Raw genomic sequence first — 26,176 nt, 5'->3', positions numbered from 1 at the left:
TGAGCGTGCAGCGTTTAAAGCGTGGAAGTACTGACCTTACTTTGAGTTTGATTCCGTAAAAAGTGACAAAAACATTATCAATCAATCAATCAATCTTTATTTATAAAGCACTTTTCATACAAAAAAAAACTGTAGCACAAAGTGCTTTACATGGTGCCTGCTGTTCACTGCGTGGGAAGAAAACTTACTTTTACAGCGAAAAAAAACCCCCTTAACTTCCGAGCAAGCACCGAGTACGCTACCACAGAATGTGAAATTCACAGACAAACTCGCGGATTCTTCCACGGACTGCTGCGGCACACCTACACCAGGGCAAACATCCGCATGCTATACAGGTGAAAATAGAGCAACAGGACCGCTAGTCTTTGATTTTATTTATTTTCTGCTGTGTTTTACTTGCATCTATTTGAAAGACTGAGTGTAAACACAAAAACCTATTTTATTTTATGTGCTGGAATGTGCAGAAAATAGGTTTAAATCTTAAACAAATTTCTTCCAGTCAGAGAATGTTGCATATAATTTAATTTTTGCCTGATGCATAAAGTTAAAAGATTAAAACTAATGAAACAAGTTTTAAACAGAGACTTTTCCATTTGATTACATTTTGTATGATGGATTATGCAGAAAAAGTAGAATTGGGCTGAAAGATCTATTGCTTTATCACCTATTCAGGTTGTAAATCGTGTTTTTACAAAGTAACTAAGTAATTAATTACTTTTTAAAACAAGTAATCAGTAGAGTAACGGGATTACTCTTTGGGAGACGTAATCAGTAATTAGTTACTGATTACTTTTTTCAAATAACTTGACCAACACTGGTCCTGAGTAGCTTTACCTCTGCCCACATAGCTGTACCTCAGGGAGCATTTCACACCATTATTGAAGCTGGAGTAGCCTCCAAGGGTTCCATCTGAAATTCCCTGTCTTATATGGCTGGTCATGGAAAGGTCAAGTGCCATCTTGCAAGCAAGGAGGTAAAAAGGTGGTCAAAAAGAATCAAATATTACACCTTAGTCAGGTGTGCTCCTTCAGTTTAGGAATGGCTGTTAATAATGTTTAGTGACCACACTGAAAGTGTCACAATGATTTAAGTGTGCGGACAGCTTCTTGTTCTTCAAGTGTAAATTCCTTCCCATTTCCACCACTGTAGTGTTATTGTACTACAACTAATAAATGAATCTAGTGGTCCTACTTGTGATTAATTTAGGAAACAAGAGGACAGAGAGAAATTGCAGTAGTGTGGATCACAGATAGAATGACCAGTCACCCAACTAAGTGAACACACTTCACTTGACAAAAAACCGACTTCCCACCACCACTGTCATGTGTTAAAAAAACATAAATTACTGAACTTCAATAACTTAGTGAAACTTAAAAGAGTGTGTTTAATATATAAAGTCTTACACTCCCTTGCTCCACCACCACTAAAGCAGTTCATTAGGCATAACGAAGCTCAGACAGGACCACTCGAGCTACAATCCGAGGAGACTTGTTTATACCCCACAGACGGACAGCATTTGGGCAGAACGTCCTTTCTGTCAAGGGTGGCCATCTGTGGAACAGTCTTCCTCAACCCATTAGAGAAAGCTCTACATTCAGTTTGTTTAAGGCAAAGGTTAAAAACTGGTTATGGACAAATCAAGTGTGTGATCATGTATAGGTTGTATAGTTTTAATGTTTTATTTGGGAACAGAATGGTGTGTATGTGTAAGTTTGGTGATGGAGTTTTTATTATGAATGAATGATGAATTTTTATGAATTATTATGTCTATTTTTTATGTTTGAGGACAACAGATGGAAATTAGCCCTTGGCTATAATCTGGTATGTTTACATTCATGTAAGTTTTTTTTTTACATTTATGTTCATTAACATGCACTGTCCTAAATAAATAAATAAATAAATACCAGTGCACACAATTTTAATTCAAAGCCAGGAACAACCATCAACCATACAGTTTCATGTGTGCACACTGGCTGCCACAAAGATGTCCTGAAGACGGAAGAATCAGAGTTAAAATCACTAGCACAAGATTTTAAAAACCCCAAGAAAACTAAGCAAGCTATGTATCAAAAAAAAAAAAATTCAAACAGTCAAAACAATAGTGGATAATAATTGTTGCTTTCCAGGAAAGAGAGAAGCAAAGAACAATTAGATTTGATTCATACATCAGTATAACAAATATAAAAATATGTGAAGGTTTGTCATAAAATCACATCTGCTTCATAAATATAAACAATTCAAGTCTACACAGTCCATCAGTTAATCAGCTATACTAACTTATTTAGTCTGGAAGAGATCATTTTGTTCAAAGGCCCAGCTATCTGAGCCTCTCTCTCTTTGCTCTTCTAACACTGAGTGATCTTCCTGTTTTCAGCTCATCAAATTTCCGTAGCTCTTTCAGGTATAAGTCTCTGTCATGTCACATTTTCCCTGCTGCTTGTGCTTTGTAGAAGCCATCTGCTTTCTTTCACTCCCCCAGATCCACAACTTCATGCATAGCTAGTATGTCAGTCATTGCTATCTGGTAATTCTTTTTATGTTTTCTCCCACTGGGAGTAAACAGATGTTTTGGTTGTATGTTCTCACTGGATAAACCCTGTGCTAGCCACCTCCTTCATGAATTAATATGCACTAATGTGCAAAGTGTCATGAACATTGATCAGCAACCACTGATCAAAGACCACTGATCAATGGCCATGAGTACCATTCAGAGAGAGTTGGGGAATGGCTGCAATCACAGCATTGTAAGATGGTGAAAGATGTACCCTTGTACCCTCCTCAATTCAGAGATGGTCTTTCCCTTCTTATGGAAGTTTTCATTTAATAAAGCCTGCAGACAAACTGTGAGCGGTAGCAAACATCCTGTAATAAAGAACAAAACCAAGCTTGGTGAGAGAGCAGCCATCGCAGGGAACGTGACCGGTAGAGTCTCTCCTCAACCCTGCACATCCCTGGGTTTAAATACCTTCTACCGAAACATAAGGGATTGCACTGCTGTTTTAACACCTTTGGTCTTCCCCAAAGAAAGAGTTCACACTCTCTTGTTACCTTTTACAGTGGTTGATCTCCTTCTCTCTTCCCCCATCCTCAAAGAGAAACAAAAAGACTTCACTACCTGTGGAGTCTTCCAACATTGGTGCCAGGCTTCCTGTGTGAATGTCCCCATTTCCTTAACAGACCCCCACCATCTGTCTGACTGCTTGAATAGGGTGTGAGGTAGACACCCCAGTGGCACCAAAGCAGTATACAATAAAACAATGTGACCAATGTATAAATGAAAGAAATTCGAATACACCCTTTTCACATAAATGGCCTCCTTGACTTCCCGCTCAAACCAGCGTTCCTCCCTGTCCAGAATGTGTACATCCTCATCATTGAAAGGTTGTCCACTGCCTGTAGGTGTAAATTGACTGGCCAGAGTCCTGGCCTGATGAGGTGGCTCATCTGTGTTGTGCAATCCACTTCTCCAGAGGTTTTTTGGTTTCCCCGATGTATAAATCATGGCAATGTGCATCACATAGATGCAGATTCTCATACAAAACTTTGTGTACTGCTATGTTTCTTTTGGGAAGTTGGCTGCAGCTAATTGCTTACAGACTGTGGTTTTCTGAACAGCAGAGATCCATGTACATGCTCATTTTGGATTCTCCAATGCATAAAAAAAAGTTTCTGATCATGGATAGAATTTCTCATCTCTGGAGCAGATAAACGAACATGTGGACAGCAGCAGTTGTCCTTGTTTTCTCCAGGATGGTGTGGAGTTTTCTTTAGGTGCCTTCCCAACTTTGACAAATGTCCAGCTGGGATAACCACATTTGCTCCGGGCCTTCTTGATATGTTTTTCTGCTTTTCTGGCCGCTGTATCTGTGGGGATGGTGTTCACTCTGTGTTGGAGTGTCCTGATGAAATCCAGTTTGTGGCACAGTGGTTAGCACTGTTGCCGCACAGCAAGAAGGTCCTGAGTTCAATTCCACCATCAGGCCGGGGTCTTTCTGTGTGGAGTTTGCATGTTCTCCCCGTGTTTGCGTGGGTTCCCTCCGGGTACTCCGGCTTCCTCCCACCGTCCAAAGACATGCAGCTTGTGGGGATAGGTTAATTGGATAATTCAAATTGCCACTAGGTGTGAATGTGCGAGTGAATGTGAGTGCGAATGGTTGTCTGTCCCTGTGTGTTGGCCCTGTGACAGACTGGCGACCTGTCCAGGGTGTACCCCGCCTCTCGCCCTATGACAGCTGGGATAGGCTCCAGCGCCCCCCGCGACCCTGAAAAGGATAAGCGGAAGCGAATGGATGGATGGATGATAAGTGTATGTGTTGGTTTACTGTACACATCAACTTTTAAATGTCCCCTATTAGTGATGGAAATATCACAGTTTAGGAAGTCTACCCTGTCAAATGTTCCATATTCTCCTTGGTAAACCTGATTTGATGGTCCAAAAACTTAATATGATTAATGAATACCTGAAACAATGACAGGGAAGGGTTTCCCGTTAAGTGTCAACTCTCTATGAATGGTACTTGATCTCAGTTTGAAGGCTAGCAAACAGTATGTTGTTCCCAAGCATACTGATATGGGAGCCATGTTGTATGTGGTAATGTCCCCGATCTAATAACACCAGGAATGCAAAGCAGACACACACAAACTTAGATTTATAGTTATTATTTATTTAAGACAAGAAAATACAACACTGTTCAGGATGAAGCAACAGCATGTACAGGAGGAGGTGGATGAGACTCCGCCTCTGACCTTACACAAGTGCTGCGACAAACCAGGAAACAGGCTGTTCTTCTTTCTCAGTAAAGAGAGACGCACAGACGATCAGACGGAGTTCAGACCAAACTAGCAGCTTCCTCTGAGTGAGTCCAGCTACAGGAGAGAAAAGTGGAAAACTCCAACACTGCTGCTTCAAGCTGCTGACGCTCCACACACTGAATGTGAGTTTGAGCAAAAACACGACTCAAAGCAAGTTTCAGTGAAGGTCGTAGAGGAGGGAGGGGAGCCAGGACTGACTGTACTTCCTGTCTGCTGTTTTCAGCTTCACTCACAGACTCAATGGCTTCCAGATCAGAGGAGGATCTCTGCTGTCCGGTCTGTCAGGAGGTCTTCAGAGATCCTGTTCTTCTGTCATGTAGCCACAGCTTCTGTAAAGACTGTCTGAAGAGATGGTGGATCAAAAAACAGATATGTGAGTGTCCAGTTTGTAAGGAAATATCTTCAAAGGAAGAACCACCTTTAAATCGAGCTTTAAAGAACCTGTGTGAGTCGTTCTTACAGGAGAGAGATCAGAGAGCTTCAGAGGCTCTCTGCAGTCTGCACTCTGAGAAACTCAAACTCTTCTGTCTGGACCATCAGCAGCCAGTGTGTGTCGTCTGCAGAGACTCAGAAAAACACAACAAGCACAGATTCAGACCCATAGATGAAGCTGCACGACAACACAAGAAGGAACTTCAGGAAACTCTGGAGCCCTTAAAGAAGAAGTTAAAGGTTTGTGAAAAGGATGAACTGAAGTTTCATCAAACAGCAAAATACATTAAGGTCCAGGCCCGACACACAGAGAGGCAGATTAAGGAGCAGTTTAAGAAGCTTCACCAGTTTCTAGCAGAGGAAGAGGAGGCCAGGCTGGCTGCACTGAAGGAGGAAGAGGAGCAGAAGAGTGGGATGATGAAGGAGAAGATGGAGGCTCTGAGCAGAGTGATAGCAGCTCTTTCAGACACAGTCAGAGCCACAGAGGAGGAGCTGAGAGCTGAAGACGTCTCATTCCTGCACAACTACAAGGCTGCAGTGGAAAGAGTCCAGCGCTGCCCCCTGCTGGATGATCCACAGCTGCCCTCAGGAGCTCTGATAGACCAGCCCAAACACCTGGGCAACCTGACCTTCAACATCTGGAACAACATGAAGGACATGGTCTCCTACACTCCTCTCATTCTGGACCCAAATACTGCTTATCCACAACTCATCCTGTCTGAAGATCTGACCAGTGTGAGACGAGGAGGAGAGAGGCAGCAGCTTCCTGATAATCCAGAGAGGTTTGACTATTACTTCTCTGTCCTGGGCTCTGAGGGCTTTAAGTCAGGGACTCACAGCTGGGATGTTGAGGTTGGAGATGGTACAGGGTGGTTACTAGGTGTGTTAGCAGAGCCTGTGCAGAGGAAGGGAAACATACAGTCTGGATTGTGGGGAATATTCTTCTATCAAGATAAATACTCAGCACGCTCACCATCAGCTCCTCTAACTGCTCTCTCAGTACAGAAGAAGTTCCAGAGGATCAGAGTGAATCTGGACTGGAACAGAGGAAAGCTGTCGTTCTCTGATCCTGATACTAAAACACACATACACACCTTCACACACACTTTCACTCACACGATGTTTCCATACATTCAAACTGGTGGTAAAGTGAACGTGTGTCCGTTGAAGGTGTCAGTGTCAGTGGAGCAGATGAGTTGAGGATGATGATATTTCTAATGTTGTTTCCTGTCAGTGAATTGAAGCTGTTAAACTGCAGCTGTCCTCCTGCTGCCTCGTTGTTCCAAAGCTCTTTGTTTCTCTTTTAGTTCTCACTGTTTCTTTCTGTTTCTGCTGTCCACCTTTTCACATGGAAAATCATTTCACTGTTTCTCACTGAATGACTCCCCAAACTAGATTTGAAATTCTATCAAGTTTCTAATCATTACAAGTGATTCATGTTTCTATTTGATGTGTGTAAATGGAGATGATTTAGTTTGCTGGGATATGGACTGACATGTGTTGAATGGGAGGAGCAGTTTGTTGTTGTCTTCTTGTCTGTTTATGACAACAATAAATATGTTGTTGAAACTATGATTGATGTTTAACTCCATATATGAAATGTTTCTGATCTTTGAATTCTGTTTGATTAAAGCCTTTCTTCATGACACAAATGAGATTTCAGTGTATTAATAGAACTAAATAAGATCAGAGTTGAAAGGCTGCAGTATTATGTACGTGCTTCACTGTCAGTATCTTCAGGGGGATTCAAAGGGAAACATCAAACTGCTGTAATGAGATAAACTAGTGTAGAGAAAAATATCTGAACTTTATTTTGTATCAAAGCAGAGTGTGTCATCCAGTGTTGGGGTTGAAAAATTATAAATTATCAAATAGCCCTGCGACAGACTGGCGACCTGTCCAGGGTGTACCCTGCCTCTCGCCCTATGACAGCTGGGATAGGCTCCAGCGTTCCCCGCAACCCTGAAAAAGATAAGCGGAAGTGAATGGATGGATGTTTATAAAATAAATAAAGCTGTGTTTTATTGTTTTAATATATACGCGATGCAAATTTGCTCATAAATGGGTTTGCGCTTCATGTTTTCAGAGTCAAGAGCTTCATTCAGTGTTATTGTTTGGATTTGAAATATTGCAGGTACATAGAGTGCAGAGGGTTTCGCAGCATGCTTACACATACACCAATAATGGCTTTCTATAAGTCTCTGGGTCACAGAGTCCAAACAAGATGTCCTGAACTGGGCCTTATAATCAACTGTAGGATAACATTCGACAATTAAGGCTACAGAGGGTGTGTTTTTGTGTCCATGTTTCTCTTATTTCAGGAAAAGGAACTGATAGGAGGTCGAGGGACTGAATGGACTTGGATTGAACAGGTAAGATTCGCAGCAGACGGCCACGTTGGTGTTGGGAGAAGATAGCCATAATAATCTTTTGTTATTGTCACAGTACATAAGCTGTATGGCCTGATGAGGGTCATCTTTTCTGTGAAGCAGTTTGCCGGTTCACAGAAAAGTCCAGTGCTGTAAAACTTCTCATTTCAACTGCCAAAGCAAATTAAATCTTTTTAAACAAAAAATATTTCTTCTTAAATATTTGAACACAACAACAGTGAAATAGAGAGAAATAGGAACTAAGCATGGTGCGACTGGAGTCGTGTGTGTGAAGACTGATTTCAGCAGGAGTGGAGAGAGGGAAGAGTAGAGTGAACAGGTATTGTTTAGAAGGGTTCAGGAAATCTGAGCTGGCAGCAATCGTTTCAGAGTGTCGGGTCAGAACACTTAGAGGAACAAACAGGCAGAGTCCAGGAATAAAGTTGTCATTCTTTATATTTCAAGAATGGCCCCATGGGTGGGCGAGAGTGTGGGGTGTGAGTGTGTGTGGTTTGGTCTTATGAACACAAACACTGTCAGTTGTGCGGCTGCCGTTTGTCTCTGAACTGAAGCTGCATGTGTGCACATGAGCCAGCTTCAAACTTGGCAGTTTTGTGTCTGGATTAATGCAGGAAGATGTTCTTGTGTTTAAGTTTAAATATTTGAAATACTGTATTTGTGTTTCTGATAATATCTGTGAATACTGGATTACTATACATCAGAGAGAACTGTGTTTTTCCACATTATTACTTCTGTTTTTATTTGCTAATGTCAGAAATTATTTTTGAGAATAATAAAAGAAATGTTTGAAAAGAAACAATGTAAACAATTATGGACAAATAATATATGATCACGTCTTGATGCATTCTCAATCATCCAGGAAAGTAAATCTCCAAAAGTTGAATCTGTTCATCTGGACGTAGCGTTTTGTGGGAGAAACGTTTCGTCACTCATCCAAGTGACTTCTTCAGTCTCAGCTGACTGCAGGTTTCCCCAAACCTTATAAACAGTACATTTGCATAATGACTGAAACCAGCCCACTGAAGGAACAATGGGCTGTGAGGTCAGTTCCTTAATCATAATTATGCAAATTCCCATGACCATTGATCAACAATCACTGACCAAAACCCACTGATCAAAGAACACTGATCAATGGCCATGAGTACCATTCACAGAGAGTTGGGGAATGGCTGCAATCACAGCATTGTAAGATGGCGAAAGATGTACCCTTAGGCCCCCTCCTCGATTCAGAGATGGTCTTTCCCTTTTCACATAAATGGCCTCCTTGACTTCCCGCTCAAACCAGCGTTCTTCCCTGTCCAGGATGTGTACATCCTCATCATTGAAAGAGTGTTTATAAGGTTTGGGGAAACCTGCAGTCAGCTGAGACTGAAGAAGTCACTTGGATGAGTGACGAAACATTTCTCCCACAAAACGTTACATCCAGATGAACAGATTCAACTTTTGGAGAAATATATGATCACATTTCTAAAAAAAATCAAGCTACTGTAATGAGAAAAACCATTTGGGCTGAGCACAATTATCTGTAGTTTGTTTCCATTGAGGAACACTTCTGCATTACATAGACAGGCTTTTTTGTCCTGACAACTCCTGTGTGAATGTAGATGAACATCAAAGTGTCAGATAGAGATACAGCACATGTAGCTGTACAAGAGATTACTTATACTCACTGTAGAGGATCCACAGGGACACCTGATGACAACGTTTAGAATCAGCAGCTTATTTAAACCATTTACTAGCCACAAACATGAGGTCATGACCTGAAATAGTTTTCCAAAAGTCTTGAAGGAGTTCCCAGAGACGCTGAGCACTTGTTGGCCCTTTTGCCTTCACTCTGCGGTCCATCACATCCCAAAACATCTCAACTGGATTTAGGTCAGGTGACTGTGGAGGTCAGGCCATCTGGAAAATAAGTCTCACTATCTGTTTAACATCTCCCATGAAGTTACAATGCCCCACTATTTCTGTGTGTGTGTATAGAACACATTTGTGGTGCTATCCTTTATGTATATATGTGTATATGTAAAGCGCTTTGAGGGTCTCGAAAAACGCTATATAAATGCAATCCATCATTATTATTATTATGACACAAAAGTGACATTACTAAAACATGTTATCAATACATAAAATAAAGAAATATCAATCACAATCCCCAACAGTGTCACCAGCAAAGCACTTCCACACCATCACACCTCCTCCTTTATGCTTCACAGTGGGAACCATGCATGTAGAGGTCATCTGTCCACCTTTTCTGTTTCGCCCAAAGACGCGGCAGGGAGAACCAAAGATCTCAAATTTGGACTAATCAGCCAAAAACTACAGATTTCCACTGATCTAGCGTCCATTCCTTGCGTTTCTTGGCCCAAAACAAATCCCCCCCCCCGCTGAAAAAAAAGTGCACATGTGAAACTTTGGTGTTAAGTGATGTGGCTGAAAAGTTTGAGTGCGCCTAACTTTTGTGATGGTGCGCCTAAGAAAAAAAGTTAGGTGCACCAGTGCAACCATGGAAAAAAGTTAGTCTAGAGCTCTGCGTCTGCTTGTTGCTTTTCCTTAGTAGTGGTTTCTTAGCAGCTGTTTGACCATAAAGGCCTGATTCACAGAGTCTCCTCTGAACAATTGATGTAGAGATGTGTCTGCTACTGGAACTCTGTGTGCCATTTACCTGGGCTCTAATCAGAGGTGCTCTTACCTTGTGATTTCTGAGCCTGGTGACTTGGTTGAATTTATCCTCAGCAGCAGAGTTGACTCTTGGTCTTTCTTTCCTGGGGCGGTCCTCATGTGAGCCAGTTTTTGTGGTAGCACTTGGTAGCATGGTTTTTGCGACTGCATTTGGAGACACATTCAAAGTTTCAACAATTTTCCGGACTGACTGACCTTCAGTTCTTAAAGTAATGATGGACTGTAGTTTCTCTCTCTCTTGGGGCAGGGATAGCTCAATAGGTAGAGCAGCTGCCTCATGACTGGAAGGTTATGGGTTCAACTCTACTGAACGGCTACCCTGAGGTACCCCTGAGCAAGGTACCATCCCTACACACTGCTCCCCGGGCGCTGCATTGGTGGCTGCCCACTGCTTCACTAGGTGAATGGGTTAAATGCAGAGGAGCAATTTCCCTACGGGGACTATCACATACGCATTATTATCTCTTTACTTAGCTGATTGGTTCTTGCCATAATATGAATCCTAAGACTTGTCAAATAGGCTTGTTAGCTGTGTACCAACCTGACTTCTGCGCAATACAACTCATGGTTCCAACCCCATTAAGAAGGCAAGAAATTCCACAAATAAAGCCTGACAAGGCCCACCTGTGTAGGGAAAACCATTTCAGGTGACTACATCATGAAGGTCACTGAGACAAGGTGAAGGGGTTCAGGAATCTAAAAAATATATATAACATATAACATCGACTAACAGGTGTGATGAGATGAGTGAGTGCACTTCCTGTCAGGAGAATAATGGTAGTTCAAGCCAGAATGGTACACAGGATAAAGCTCAGACCTTTGTTAACCGTGTAGATTAAGTTTTGGTTGGAGGTGGAGACAACGCTCAGCAGCAGCTGGCTTCAAAGTAAAACAGGAAACTCACAAACTGTTTTACAAACACAAACTCAGGGATACGAACAGAGCATGAGGGGGAGAATACAGGTTGGAGTAATAAACCACTGAACACCAGAATCAAACCCTGAGAACTAATACAAAATCAGAAGAAACTAGAAAATAATAACAATAAACTCAAAGCAATGTGTCACCGACCCAGGACCATGACACAAAGTGGGCGACAGAGCATTTAGTTTCGGCTTCTCTGACCTTCACATACTGATCTGTTCACTACGATCATAACACCTCTATTCATATTATATTTTGTAGTGCTCATTATTCATTTTTCATTGTTTTTATTGCTTTAAAGAGAGTGCAATGTTTTACTACTTTAATGTAACACCATCCACTCATTTTGACGCTATGTGGCACCGAACAGATGAAGGTGGCTGATGTCCACAGCTGTGCAAACACATGTGTGAGAGTGAAAGAGACATAGGAGAGTTCACCTATAACATGAGGAGACATGTTACAGCAGCCAGAGAGCACAGAAATGGATGATTCTGTCTTCCAGCAAGAATCAGAGGACATGAGTGGACAGAACAACTTTTCCTAATCTATGAGTAATGATTTTAACATTTCTGTATTTGATTTGATTTGATTTAAAATTTTGGACGGGTTGGGTCGGGAGTTCTCTCACTCAATGCCTCTAGATCAAAAAGTATATAATTCCCATTTAACATGTGTGTATGTGTGGCAACGCAAGGGAGTGATGATGAGAGGGTAAAAAGGGAAAGCAATCATGATGCATGCACACTAGGGTGGTGGTGTGGTGACTGCAAGCTCAAAAGCTTTACTGTTTCAAGGAAAAACCTGACAGCACCACCCAGTCACGCCCACTTTAGGCTTTCAGCTTCTGAATAAGAGAAACAAAAGTTTTGAATATATCCAAAACATGAAAAGAGTCGTCCTCTTCACCCTCTGTAGTTACTGTAGAAACACACCGGTGATATGCAGCTTCAAAATGACCTCCTTCCAGTGCTGCGACACAAAAATAAGAATTTACAAATCATACAGAAACAAAATGTCCAAAACAAAAGAATGAACCGAATCTGCAGTTTAAAGCAAACAAACTATCTATTCAGTCTACCAGTATTGTGGATTGTGCTATAAAATGAAAAACTCCATGCATTCAAAACACATTAACAAATTAACATTAACAACATTATTTTTCAAGGGAACTTAAAACCCGAGTAATAAACAAAGATTAATGCTAACTAGTGCCCATCACATTATACAGGGAGTGCAGAATTATTAGGCAAGTTGTATTTTTGAGGAATAATTTTATTATTGAACAACAACCATGTTCTCAATGAACCCAAAAAACTCATTAATATCAAAGCTGAATGTTTTTGGAAATAGTTTTTAGTTTGTTTGTAGTTTTAGCTATTTTAGGGGGATATCTGTGTGTGCAGGTGACTATTACTGTGCATAATTATTAGGCAACTTAACAAAAAACAAATATATACCCATTTCAATTATTTATTTCTACCAGTGAAACCAATATAACATCTCCACATTCACAAATATACATTTCTGACATTCAAAAACAAAACAAAAACAAATCAGCGACCAATATAGCCACCTTTCTTTGCAAGGACACTCAAAAGCCTGCCATCCATGGATTCTGTCAGTGTTTTGATCTGTTCACCATCAACATTGCGTGCAGCAGCAACCACAGCCTCCCAGACACTGTTCAGAGAGGTGTACTGTTTTCCCTCCTTGTAAATCTCACATTTGATGATGGACCACAGGTTCTCAATGGGGTTCAGATCAGGTGAACAAGGAGGTCATGTCATTAGTTTTTCTTCTTTTATACCCTTTCTTCCCAGCCACGCTGTGGAGTACTTGGACGCGTGTGATGGAGCATTGTCCTGCATGAAAATCATGTTTTTCTTGAAGGATGCAGACTTCTTCCTGTACCACTGCTTGAAGAAGGTGTCTTCCAGAAACTGGCAGTAGGACTGGGAGTTGAGCTTGACTCCATCCTCAACCCGAAAAGGCCCCACAAGCTCATCTTTGATGATACCAGCCCAAACCAGTACTCCACCTCCACCTTGCTGGCATCTGAGTCGGACTGGAGCTCTCTGCCCTTTACCAATCCAGCCACGGGCCCATCCATCTGGCCCATCAAGACTCACTCTCATTTCATCAGTCCATAAAACCTTAGAAAAATCAGTCTTGAGATATTTCTTGGCCCAGTCTTGACGTTTCAGCTTGTGTGTCTTGTTCAGTGGTGGTCGTCTTTCAGCCTTTCTTACCTTGGCCATGTCTCTGAGTATTGCACACCTTGTGCTTTTGGGCACTCCAGTGATGTTGCAGCTCTGAAATATGGCCAAACTGGTGGCAAGTGGCATCTTGGCAGCTGCACGCTTGACTTTTCTCAGTTCATGGGCAGTTATTTTGCGCCTTGGTTTTTCCACACGCTTCTTGCGACCCTGTTGACTATTTTGAATGAAACGCTTGATTGTTCGATGATCACGCTTCAGAAGCTTTGCAATTTTAAGACTGCTGCATCCCTCTGCAAGATATCTCACTATTTTTGACTTTTCTGAGCCTGTCAAGTCCTTCTTTTGACCCATTTTGCCAAAGGAAAGGAAGTTGCCTAATAATTATGCACACCTGATATAGGGTGTTGATGTCATTAGACCACACCCCTTCTCATTACAGAGATGCACATCACCTAATATGCTTAATTGGTAGTAGGCTTTCGAGCCTATACAGCTTGGAGTAAGACAACATGCATGAAGAGGATGATGTGGACAAAATACTCATTTGCCTAATAATTCTGCACTCCCTGTAGAGTTGGGCACTCCCTTAACCACAAGCAAAGCAGAATAAACAAAGTGAAAAAAGGGGAAGGGCAAAGCAGCAGCTCTTCTGTAACACAGCCCAGAGTAGCAGTAGTGGTCCAGCTGAAAAAAAATAAATTAAGTGCAAACCAGGTATCTAGAATGTGCAAAAAATTGTGCAAAGCCCTGTTAAAACATTTACACTGACCATTTCCAGTCAGATGATGGAGGTGTGATCAGGCCTCACTGAAAGTAGAAACCTATATTTAATAGTCTTTTGTGCATTACTGCATGCTTTGGATAGAACTGTTCCCTCTTTGGAAGGCCATGACAGAAACTGTATCCCATTTACTAAACCCATAAATACTCATCAGCCTATATTCTCTCAGACCAGGGCCAACAGTTTGTATTCTCTGTATTTAAAGGAGCCGTCAGATAATGGAATTTCTGGAAGAAAAAGACTTCACAACACCATCCCTAAAACTACCCAACCTGACAGAAAGGATGAACCATTAAGGTAAAGATTGTTTCATATGTTGTTCGGCTCAGAGATTATTAAACCTCCGTCAGGGCCGGCGTACAATCACAGATTATGTAATAGACTTTTGGACCGCAGCTGCAGAGGCAGGCTGGCCGGGTTAAGCCCTTCAGTTTACCTCTGTTCCCTGAATGAAGCTATGAAAGATCAAATGGCCTCACCTGACAAGCCAGCCACCTTTGAGGAGTTAGCCTCTCTCTCCCTTTGTATTGATAATTGTCTGAGGGAGAGAGAGGGACAAAAGAGTTATAGTTACATATGTTCTCGTGTGATTCACAAGCCCTGTCTTCTTCTCTCGGTGTCATTAATTGTCAACCAGGTCACTCACTTATTTCAGGCTCTTGTTGATTCATGCTGTGAAAATAACCCCTTGATTTGTATCTGGCTAGTGAGTTAAATATACCTCTCCTGCCCCTAGATTGCCCTTTTCTGGCCTGTGCTAACGGTAACCATAGAGAGACACTGCTTTTCTTCATCATATGTTCTTGGTTCAGGGTTCAGGGGTGGCTGCTATTTATCATGACCTCCATCCAAGAGGTTTTCAATAACAGTAAAGCCCTGTCACTTCCACCATTCCACGACTGCACCATAGAACTCCTTCTCGGTGCCAATCTACCCACCAGTCACCAGTACAATCTGTCAAAACTAGAATGAGTTACCATGGAAAACTTCAATGGGTGCAGGCTTCGTTTTTGTAGGGGAAAAGGATGACTTGCTGTGCCCCTGACTTCCAGGGGCAAATGTGTACAAATGTGTACAATACGATCCAGAAACGTAATGTGACACGTACAAACCTTTGTTACTTTTAAAGATTTGGAAGCACCTGCTTCAATTTACACACAAACCCTTTCATACATCTGGACCAACTGCCTGTTACGCCATGATCACGTTGCATGCTTACGTAGGAGTTTGAAACACGGCCCACGTCATCGCTACTTGCGCCCGCATATTGCATAAAAAATAAAATAAAACAATGGATCTAATATGAACGCAATATGATATTTAAAAAGAAAAAAAAACATCTTTATGGGAGGTGTATTCTGTGCTGCTGGGAGAATGTCTTGGACTGCCCCTCCCGGTGTGTATGTGTGTGTGTGTGTGTGTGTGTGTGAGCAGAGGGAGGGACAAAAAGGAGAGTCAAAATGTGCGAGTCACCGATGAGAAATGACAGATGAAAGCATGGAAATATAATAATAACGACTTCAGCTGACAAGAGTGCCTGACAACCCAGTTGTAAGTAAGCTGTTAAGACTCTACTGTACACTCTGTTCGCCGCCTCCAAATCAATAAACTTCTGATGGAGCAGCGATTCAAGGCAGCATTTCAGTCTCTCGCTAGTAAATTTGACCCAGACAGTAAAGCTAGTTAGGAGTCAGACAGGGTACCCAACGTATTAGCCAGAGGTCTTTTTACTACGGTTTGGAGGGGCGGATCTGGCGAGGTAGCAAGACAGTACAAACATGTGGAGGGATTGGCTGTGTTAGTTCAGAGAGAGTTATTTAGAAAGAAAACTATTTTCACTAGCAGCCCAAAACCAATGTGTCCACTTGTGTCCACATTTTAATTTTGTTAAATGAGAAGAAAATTATTATTAAAATCGTTGTTAATAAGAAACAAGTTTCTGGAAGAAAAAAGGTCTTAGTACATTAGTGCACTTTATAAGTTCCTGAATATTTTTTTTTTTTTTACTTATAGACCAAATCCCCTTTACAATTACACAGACTGATGATGAACAACCTCCAGGCCCCTTGTGTGAAGTATCAGGTAATAATGTCATGTTTAGTTTGTGTGTGTGTGTGTGTGTGTGTGTGTATGTATGTGTATATATCTGTATGTGAGGAAAAGGAACCTTTTTAGATAAGTTATATGTAGCCTTTTTATGTTGTAATCATTTTTCTAGACAGCCTCCACCACTCTGGCATCTGTCCTCCAACCCACTATTTGCAACCATCACGATGCCCCGGCCAGCTACCGTCTCCTTTCGCCTCTCCAGTCCAACACACCAACCTACACAACTATGCAACCTCCCCAGCAAATGGAGTCTGCAGTCAATGCCTTCAATAATGAAGGTGTGCTTTGATTAAATATGTTTCATCATAAGTGCATTGTAATTGTAATAAAAACATCATCAAAACACTGATTTTATATTGTTAAATATTATCTTATTGTGATTATTTCTTTTAGATTCAAGAGAGTCTGTGAGGCAATTCCAGAGAGTCTATTAAAATGCAAGTTGTAAAATTCTGTCCTTTGTCAATTTACATAGGATTTATTTTATATCTGAAAGGGATAAACTTGTAAACAGTTTGAGATGATTGAACTATTTGAACTTGAAAGTAAAATGTGAAGCCATAACTCATGGATATATTTGTTTTTCTCATCATTAATTATCCGGTTTATCACAAGCCAGTATTCTCTGTTTTATTGTTCTTTTCAACAGATGCAGCCTTTCAAAAACTGGTAACCATTGTGACAGAGCTGACCAGAGAAGTCAGGGACCTTCCTGAGGAGTTAAGCCTTCCACCAATCCTGCAGCAATGAACTGCTTGATGCTGGGGTTTTCCCTCTGGATTAGCCTTTGCACAATACGTGAACAATGCAGAAGCATTCTTACCGGAAACAAATTTTTAAAAAGGAAAAAAAAGAGAACTTAAGACATTTTCCAGTTTGGTTAAACTGCTTAAAATGGCATGCTGGTGTATGTTCTGCTGCAATGTACAACAGCAGGCTGTCATGGGAAGATCCAACAAATAGGAATTGAAATACATGCGGCTATTCAAATTAGCCAAACCGTGGGATGTAAGGAGCTCTCTGATTGGTTGGACAGACACAGGCTGTCTGCTTGGATTTTTGTAGCTCATGGCTTCGCCCTGTTAAGAAGCGTGTGTGCTTGTACAAAGGCCGTTCAGCCTCGGGATTTACACTTATCTTCACAGATATGTGAAGAATGAAGGGACCCTGCAGCGAAACGGAGAGCCCAACCTCTGACTGAGTGCCTGTTTTCTCAGTCTGACCTGTTGAAGGTAACGTGCTAACATGGCTAATGCTAGCATCACCGCACGTAGCCCCGTTATTTTAAGGTCAATTTAGCTCATGAAAGTTTTACGTCGCAGCTGTACGAGCTCGCTACGTGTTTTGTAAGCTGCTGTGCTCTTCACAAATAAAGCTGGAAGCAGCTCAGACTATTAGAACCGGCACTGAGCCCTGTTACATTTATACAGTGTTAGAGCAATGGCTGCAACCTACAGCCTTTAAACTAGCGATTAAAATGCTGACAGTAAACTCGTTAGTCCAGATGTTACCACATTACTTTATGATACTTAGAGTTAAAACAACTGAGACAGGCTGATTAAAATAACAGCTGTCAGTTCTCTCATTCAATCTATCAAGACTGAAGATCACACTACTGATTTCAGTTCATTTAATATGCGCATGTGTAACGGGTGTATTAAAAAATAATTTATATTTCACCAAAGATCCATCCTGCAGTGTTATTTTGGATTGTCAGTATTGGTTATGTATATGTGTTTATTTATATATATGTTTATTTTCTGTATTTATATTTTGGGAGCGTTTATTTTGTTTGTGTGACCTTTGACTTCCCACGAAGTCACTTCCTGTAGCTGCGCGCTATTTTCCTCAGTCGCCTAGAGGCCCTGCTGAGGAGAGGTGAGCGTACGCTAGTGTTCTCAGCAACAGAGCGAATAAACACAGTTAAAGTAACTAAAAGTAATTCAAACACTGCTCGTTCCCTTTGTGCATTTTGTCTCACAGTTCTGTTAGATGTTTCAGTGTGAATTATTGTTTCTCTGTCGAGTACAGCACTTTATTGTAACATGCTAGTTAGCCATTCTCAGATGAGAGCATAGGAGCATGCAGGTGGCTTCTCATGTGGTTCGCTATCCTTCTCTCTCCCTTGAAGGTGTTCATGCAGAAGTCCAGTAAAGTGAAGTTGCTGTACTGTTTTATTTTTATTTTAAACAGTTCTCGGAGAATAAATCCACCCAGCTGGCAAAGTGAGAGCTGACTCCTCTGGTCATTCGCACAACACAACGCAGAGAACTAGCGGCACTCAGAGTTTAAGGCCAGACTGGCTACACATGCACAGATTCATTCTCAACTGGACATAAATGATGATCAAAGGTTGTATATATGATGAATTCATCAAATCCCAGCCTCTAACACAGTGCGCTGAATCTTAGCTTTGAATGTCCAGTATATTAAGCATTCACTGAACCTACAGTATCTACACCTGTGTGGTAAAGACACAGATAATGAAGTTTAATTATTAATACAACATACATCATGAGAAACAAAGCTGAAAATGATTCAGTTTAGTACTTTTCTCTGTATGCTCTGTGATTATAAAGGCCTTAAATTCTGTGATATATACTGTAAATGATTTTCACAGAGGTCTTAAAGTACTTAAATCACTGCTGATAGTCTGGTTGTTTATATTTTCATGTTTTTGTGTCTGTAGGGCTGTTTGATGACGATTTGGACTCCTCTGGGAGATGAGGACACACCCACATCTGTTCCATACTGTAGCCATGAATAGTGTTACAGCTGTGAGTCAGCTTTGGGCCATCAGATGCACACACTGGAAAACCAGCACCTGGACTTCATGCAGGAGAGACAGCCTAATCCAGCAACTAATCCAGAAGTTAATCCCTGAGCAAACAGGAAAGGGAAATGGTGTTACGATGTACAAGGTGGACTCAAGCGCTGGACTCGAGGGATGATGCAAGAAAATTTATTAAAGAACAATGTCCAATGAGTGTATATACAAAGATGCGGGGCAGTGCTATTTACAAGGGGTGCGGGGCAGTGCTGCTAGGTACAAAAGGTGAGGGGGGCAGGGCTCCGGGGAGAATCCAGGGGAACACGCTCGTCTCTCTCCACACAATCCAAACACGAACCTACTCGCCCACTCGTCGTTCAGGGAACACCAGGGAAACAGTCCAGGGAGTCTGTACACAAAGAAACGCTTGTTAGATTCCAAACACACACTGCAGGGGAAAACACTTGCTTAGACGCTCGACTTTCACTGACGCGATTCTCACAACGATCCAGCGAAGAACAGCCGTTGCTTCCTGGCTTAAATATCATCCACACTGATGAGGCACAGGTGTTCCTTCCTCCGAGGGCGTGGGCCAAGGACGTGAACCCATAATGAGTTCAGCCCTGGCAAGAGAGAGAGAGAGAACTAGATAGAAAGAGGGAGAGACAGCTGATCAGCGAACCTCCAGGCCGTGACAAATGGATTTTGAAATCCAGTTTATTAAAGTGCAATTGGAAAAAGGATTTTGAAATGCATTTTATTAAATTGGAATTCAAAAATGAATTTACAAATGCAGAATTTATTCTACAATTCATTATTTAAGCACAGAAATCTTTATTTCGATGCGCGTGGCTCTTGTGGTCCTCCATATGACTCAGCAGGTGGGGGTAAATGCAGTTTCTGAGTTTGACTTCGCCTAAGGAATGCAGAAATGGCTCCGCTAGGGCTGCACGATTAATCGTTAGAAAATCGCGATCTCGATTCATACTTATGTGCGATCTCATTTCCAAATGACAACGATTTAAAAAAGAACAAAAAAAAAAACACGACGATTGTACCGCATTTTGATCCGGGACGTAATCTGCATTAAAACAAGCGCTCACTCTTCCTGTTCAACAAATGACAAGGGCGGAGCCTTATACCACGTGATACAGAAGCTGTGCCGTGATGCTCAAATTGGCAGGAAAAAACAACGGAGAACACGTCAGGGATGACGAGGAAGTGACAGGAGAAAATCCGTCCCGGTCAACCACCCAAACATCAATAACGGGGACCTTATACAGCGCTTCCCTATACACGTCGAACTCCCGCAGGCACAAAGAAATTACGGAGGCTGTTACTTATCACCTGACCAAAGATATGGCTCCCATCAACACTGTGCAAAACGAGGGATTTAGGAAAATGATCAACACCCTAGACTAGGGGTCGGCAACCTGCGGCTCCGGAGCCGCATGCGGATCTTTAGTCCTTCTGCTGCTCCGCGTGGTTTGGAGAAATAAATAATTTTTTGTAAGTAATTAGCTAAAGTCTATTTTATTTATGTTGGTTCTTTTTTAACTTGTAGTTCTAAATTGGAAGATTATTGTGATATTGAAATATAAATATAAAATTATTTCTATTAGTTTTTGATCGTTTTTGAGCGGCGCTGCAGTCCACGCCCCGCCACAGATATTAACCAGGTAAAATACATACTTAGGCAGAATTTTGCAAAGTTCAAAATGTGTTAATTACATAAATAATTACATAAATAAAATGTAATTTTCTCTGTAGCACTTCATGCATTTAAGCAACACACCTTAGTTGTTCACACAAAGCATAAACGTAAAAAAAACCCCAATATATACAGTGTTATGTTCATTTTAGATGTCAAAAAGTATTTGCGGCTCCCAGAGTTTTCTTTTGCGTGGAAATCGCGTCCAAATGGCTCTTTGGGTGTAAAAGGTTGCTGACCCCTGCCCTCGACAAACGCTACACAGTGCCCTCCTGCAACTACTTTTCTATTGTTGCACTACCTGCTTGATACACGCAGTATCAAGCAACGGTGGAGACGCAATTTCAAGCAGTACAACATTTTGCGGCAACGACAAAATGTGAGGCATTTATTGTTTTTATGTTTATTTATTGTTTTTATGTTCAGTTTCAACTGTTACGAAGTTGATGTGCAGTTAATAAGTGCAATAAATATTTATATTGGAAAAGAAAATCGTGAGAGAATCGTGATCTCAATTCTAAGCAAAAAAATCGTGATTCTCATTTTATGCAAAATCGTGCAGCCCTAGGCTCCGCTATGCTCCGGATGGGGGGTGCAGGATGCCCGATATCCAACCCGATCCTGGAGTAAACTACAAACAATGAGTTGTAAATAAGTCATTTAACAAAAAACGTCTTCATAGGATAATATATTTTTCTTGATGCAAAAATGTGTATTGTTATTTTGTTAATTACATAATGCCCAATCCTTAATGTTATGGGATATAATGAACATGGTAAGCTGAAAGAAAATGTCTAACATATATGGTAATCCTGTTTTTAGATAATACACAATTGTCCTTTTTGCAGGTTTCAGTATTGATTGATTAATTTGCAGTGGTTTAGTATTGAATGAAATACCTATTAAGTCCTCTTTATTTTTGACCATGATGTAATTGTTATTTCAATATTAACCATGGGTGCAAATGTTGTGGAAAATAAACACTAGAATTCCAAGATCTTTTCATTATTAACTGAGGGTGCCAAAGTGATGTAAAATCAATGTCAAATTAGAAGATTGATCCGATATCCAACTCTAACATTGTTTCAATATTAATTGAGGATGCAAAAGTGATGTAAAATCAATGTCAGATTTCAGTGTTAATTGAATGGAATTGCCTGATATTGATTTAACATCATGTCAGTGTCTTCTTGCTATCTATGTAAGTACAGGTCATTCCACATGAATCCATCCAGTACCTTGCACCTGACCAACAAACATCTGCCTGAAAAACTTCCAGCGGAAAGTTTAAAACAACATTTCTTACAAACTCAAATTGATCAAACTGTGCTTCAGGCAATAAAAAAGGAGGGCTTAAAGTCAAAGGTTAAGGTTAGGTTGTCAGACAGAATGTGATGTTGGTGTTGGTCTGATGGAAAAGTAGCTGCTGTTACAGTAACTCAGGGGTGGGCAACTCCAGGCATCAAGGGCCGATGTCCTGCAGATTTTAGATGTGTTGTTGATCCAATACTTCTGATTTAAACGGCTAAATTACCTCCTTAACGTCTCTTGAAGTTCTCCTGGAGCCTGGTAATGAACTATTCATATAAGTCAGGTGTGTAGATGCAGGTTGACATCTAAAACATGCAGGACACTGGTCCTTGAGACCTGGAGGTGCCCACCCCTGCAGTAACTGCTGGTTGTTCAATGAGAGGAGCAAAAAACTCACATTTACAATCCGTTTCATTTTTATAGGTCTGTAACAAAGTAAATCCACCTCATCACCACCTGTTTGTGTGACTGCATTACACTCCCAGTGCTGGGAAATCTGACAAATAACCAGAACAAAGTCTGAAATAAAAGCTGCCAAACAGCTGCATGACTGAGACACACTTTATTTTCTGAGCTTCAGAAAAGTTTTTCTGACCTGCAATAAACATCTGTGCTCTGCTTTCACACTCACGTTTTTGGAGATAAAATATCTTTTAGGAGCAGGCCTACGCCTCCAAACACTATCTACACAAACATATCTATATATGATCCCCCAGTTATACAAGCTGTTTGTTCTCATTTTCCTGCCCCACCCTTCTTCCCCTTTGAAATCCTTTCACTTCTCATAAGTACATGGGGATCTACCAGGCCCAGGCCCACTGCCAGTCCCCTACAAGGCTTTTCCCAAATCGTAGCTCAGAGATTCTAAGAGATTCACCTTTGTCTACTAAAAATGCTGTCAAACCTAAAATGAGGATGTGGGCCCAGCTAAGTGAAATAAGTGGAAGTTTAATGAAGCTCCGCCTTCTCATGTCACTCACCTGAGAGAAATGAGGAAACAGGCTGTTCTTCTTTCTCAGTAAAGAGAGACGCACAGACGATCAGACGGAGTTCAGACCAAACTAGCAGCTTCCTCTGAGTGAGTCCAGCTACAGGAGAGAAAAGTGGAAAACTCCAACACTGCTGCTTCAAGCTGCTGACGCTCCACACACTGAATGTGAGTTTGAGCAAAAACACGACTCAAAGGAAGTTTCAGTGAAGGTAGTAGAGGAGGGAGGGGAGCCAGGACTGACTGTACTGCCTGTCTGCTGTTTTCAGCTTCACTCACAGACTCAATGGCTTCCAGATCAGAGGAGGATCTCTGCTGTCCGGTCTGTCAGGAGGTCTTTAGAGATCCTGTTATTCTGTCATGTAGCCACAGCTTCTGTAAAGACTGTCTGAAGAGATGGTGGAGAGAGAGAACAACACACGAGTGTCCAGTTTGTAAGGAAATATCTTCAAAGGATGAACCACCTTTAAATCGAGCTTTAAAGAACCTGTGTAAGTCGTTCTTACAGGAGAGAGATCAGAGAGCTTCAGAGGCTCTCTGCAGTCTGCACTCTGAGAAACTCAAACTCTTCTGTGTGGACCATCAGCAGCCAGCGTGTGTCGTCTGCAGAGACTCACAAAATCACACCAATCACAGATTCAGACCCATCGATGAAGCTGCACGACAACACAAGAAGGAACTTCAGGAAACTCTGGAGCCCTTAAAGAAGAAGTTAAAGGTTTGTGAAGAAATTCAAGCGAAGTTTGATCAAACAGCAAAATACATTAAGGTCCAGGCCCGACACACAGAGAGGCAGATTAAGGAGCAGTTTAAGAAGCTTCAGCAGTTTCTAGCAGAGGAAGAGGAGGCCAGGCTGGCTGCACTGAAGGAGGAAGAGGAGCAGAAGAGTGGGATGATGAAGGAGAAGATGGAGGCTCTGAGCAGAGAGATAGCAGCTCTTTCAGACACAGTCAGAGCCACAGAGGAGGAGCTGAGAGCTGAAGACGTCTCATTCCTGCACAACTACAAGGCTGCAGTGGAAAGAGTCCAGCGCTGCCCCCTGCTGGATGATCCACAGCTGCCCTCGGCAGCTCTGATAGACCAGGCCAAACACCTGGGCAACCTGACCTTCAACATCTGGAACAACATGAAGGACATCGTCTCCTACACTCCTCTCATTCTGGACCCAAACACTGCTCATCCAGAACTCATCTTGTCTGAAGATCTGACCAGTGTGAGATATGGAGGAGAGAGGCAGCAGCTTCCTGATAATCCAGAGAGGTTTGATTATTACATTTCTGTCCTGGGCTCTGAGGGCTTTAAGTCAGGGACTCACAGCTGGGATGTCGAGGTTGGAAATAATACAAGCTGGATGCTTGGTGTGGTAGAAGAGTCTATTCAGAGGAAGGGAAACACAGAGTTTGGATTTTGGGGTGTAATGTTCAGTTTAGGTAAATACTCAACACGCTCACCATCAGCAGGATTCAATAATCTCTCAGTACAGAAGAAGTTCCAGAGGATCAGAGTGAATCTGGACTGGAACAGAGGAAAGCTGTCGTTTTCTGATCCTGATACTAACACACACATACACACCTTCACACACACTTTCTTTCACAGGATGTTTCCATTTATTCAAACTGGGGATGATGTCAAGGTTTTTCCGGTGACAATGACGGTGTCAGTGTCAGCGTTAGTAGAGCAGGTCAGTTCAGGATGGTTTTTTTTCTAATGTGCTTTCCTGTCAGTGCTGCATGTAACCAAAACCCCAAATATTTGGAAGATATTATTGTTTAGCTTTTTGTCCTTTTTTACATTGTGCTCTAAAGCTTCTGTGACTATAGGTTATTCAGTTCAAAATTTTAAGTTTATTTGTAATGCATGACAGCAGTAAGCTACAGCACAAATGGTGGTATAAAATCTCTTTTGCATTGTTTATTATTTTATATGGGTACATGCTGTATTAATTATTTTTCTGTTCTTTTTGAGTTCCCTGGCCTCCGCTCCAGTCTTTCTTGGTTTGAGTGAAAGAGGAGGTTAAGGGTGGAGCTGGTTTACAAGCAGAAGCCAATAAAATGGACTGAACCATCTACTGCGATCATGCAGGGGGGGAATGGCGTTCTTCTTAAATACACACACACACACACACACACACACACAACCCCGTTCAGCTATCTTAGTGAGGACCCTCATTGACATAATGCTTTCCTTGGCCCCTTACCCTAACCCTAACCATTAAAAATGAATGCCTAACCCTAACCCTTACCCTAAACCTAACCATAACCTAATTGTAACCCTGACACTAAAACCCCATTTTGAGCCTCAAAAATGCCTTTAAATGCCTTCAAAAATGTGAGGACCGGGTTGTGTGTCCTCACAAGTGACTGCCGGTTCTCACAATTATAGTAGAATGCAGATTTCGGTCCTCACAAGGATAGCTAGACAGCAACACACACACACACACACTTTCTGTGTGTTCCTGGCTTTTTGGTCCCTAATAGCGCTGTCCACCTTTTCACATGGAAAATCATTTCACTGTTTCTCACTGAATGACTCCCCAAACTAGATTTTAAATTCTATCAAGTTTCTAATCATTACAAGTGATTCATGTTTCTATTTGATGTGTGTAAATGGAGATGATTTAGTTTGCTGGGATATGGACTGACATGTGTTGAATGGGAGGAGCAGTTTGTTGTTGTCTTCTTGTCTGTTTATGACAACAATAAATATATTGTTGAAACAATGATTCATGTTTAACTCCATATATGAAATGTTTCTGATATTTGAATTCTGTTTGATTAAAGACTTTCTTCATGACACAAATGAGATTTCAGTGTATCAGTAGAACTAAATAAGATCAGAGTTGAAAGGCTGGAGTATTATGTACATGCTTCACTGTCAGTATCTTCCATTTGTGAACAAGGACATAAATATTTGCCAAAAACAAATGATTCTGCCTATTCCAAATATTCCTCCTGCCAATAATTGAATGAAGAAAAAATCAGTCAATTTCAAAGTTTCATTAAAACAAACAGTTCAAAGCAGGAAATGTGTTTGTTCACAGCACCAAC

At 41.4% G+C, this 26,176-nt stretch overlaps 2 protein-coding genes and 4 long non-coding RNA genes across 7 annotated transcripts; 4 read left to right on the top strand and 2 right to left on the bottom strand.

The window, feature by feature from the left end:
- Positions 1-4,777: 4,777 nt before the first annotated feature.
- On the top strand, positions 4,778-5,170 carry LOC112846454 (uncharacterized). Its single transcript, XR_003219419.1, has 2 exons — positions 4,778-4,934; positions 5,036-5,170. It is a non-coding gene; the product is annotated as an uncharacterized LOC112846454 (long non-coding RNA).
- Positions 4,854-5,672, bottom strand: LOC112846455 (uncharacterized). The gene is made up of 2 exons (XR_003219421.1): positions 5,273-5,672; positions 4,854-5,154 (listed from the first exon to the last, which is right to left on the bottom strand). It is a non-coding gene; the product is annotated as an uncharacterized LOC112846455 (long non-coding RNA).
- A 111-nt stretch (positions 5,673-5,783) lies between these two features.
- LOC112846453 (E3 ubiquitin-protein ligase TRIM39-like) lies at positions 5,784-6,530 on the top strand. Its single transcript, XM_025905978.1, has one exon. The coding sequence runs from the start codon at positions 5,893-5,895 to the stop codon at positions 6,442-6,444; it is 552 nt and encodes a 183-aa protein (XP_025761763.1). The 5' UTR covers positions 5,784-5,892; the 3' UTR covers positions 6,445-6,530.
- A 15-nt stretch (positions 6,531-6,545) lies between these two features.
- LOC109199855 (uncharacterized) lies at positions 6,546-25,934 on the bottom strand. Its single transcript, XR_002060147.2, has 2 exons — positions 25,617-25,934; positions 6,546-6,584 (listed from the first exon to the last, which is right to left on the bottom strand). It is a non-coding gene; the product is annotated as an uncharacterized LOC109199855 (long non-coding RNA).
- Positions 18,005-19,332, top strand: LOC109199859 (uncharacterized). 2 transcript variants are annotated; one of them, XR_002060150.2, is made up of 3 exons: positions 18,199-18,227; positions 18,481-18,701; positions 19,039-19,332. It is a non-coding gene; the product is annotated as an uncharacterized LOC109199859 (long non-coding RNA). The 2 variants fall into 2 exon arrangements; XR_003219422.1 differs by having other exon boundaries at positions 18,005-18,701.
- LOC100709018 (zinc-binding protein A33-like) lies at positions 23,012-25,259 on the top strand. Its single transcript, XM_019355180.2, has 2 exons — positions 23,012-23,297; positions 23,399-25,259. The coding sequence occupies exon 2, from the start codon at positions 23,416-23,418 to the stop codon at positions 24,835-24,837; it is 1,422 nt and encodes a 473-aa protein (XP_019210725.1). The 5' UTR covers positions 23,012-23,297; positions 23,399-23,415; the 3' UTR covers positions 24,838-25,259.
- Positions 25,935-26,176: the final 242 nt, after the last annotated feature.

The sequence above is a fragment of the Oreochromis niloticus genome, linkage group LG3 (assembly GCF_001858045.2).
Source record: "Oreochromis niloticus isolate F11D_XX linkage group LG3, O_niloticus_UMD_NMBU, whole genome shotgun sequence".
Lineage (NCBI taxonomy): Eukaryota > Metazoa > Chordata > Actinopteri > Cichliformes > Cichlidae > Oreochromis > Oreochromis niloticus.
Note: the sequence above shows the minus strand (reverse complement) of the source record. Positions and strands in the feature narration are given on the sequence as shown.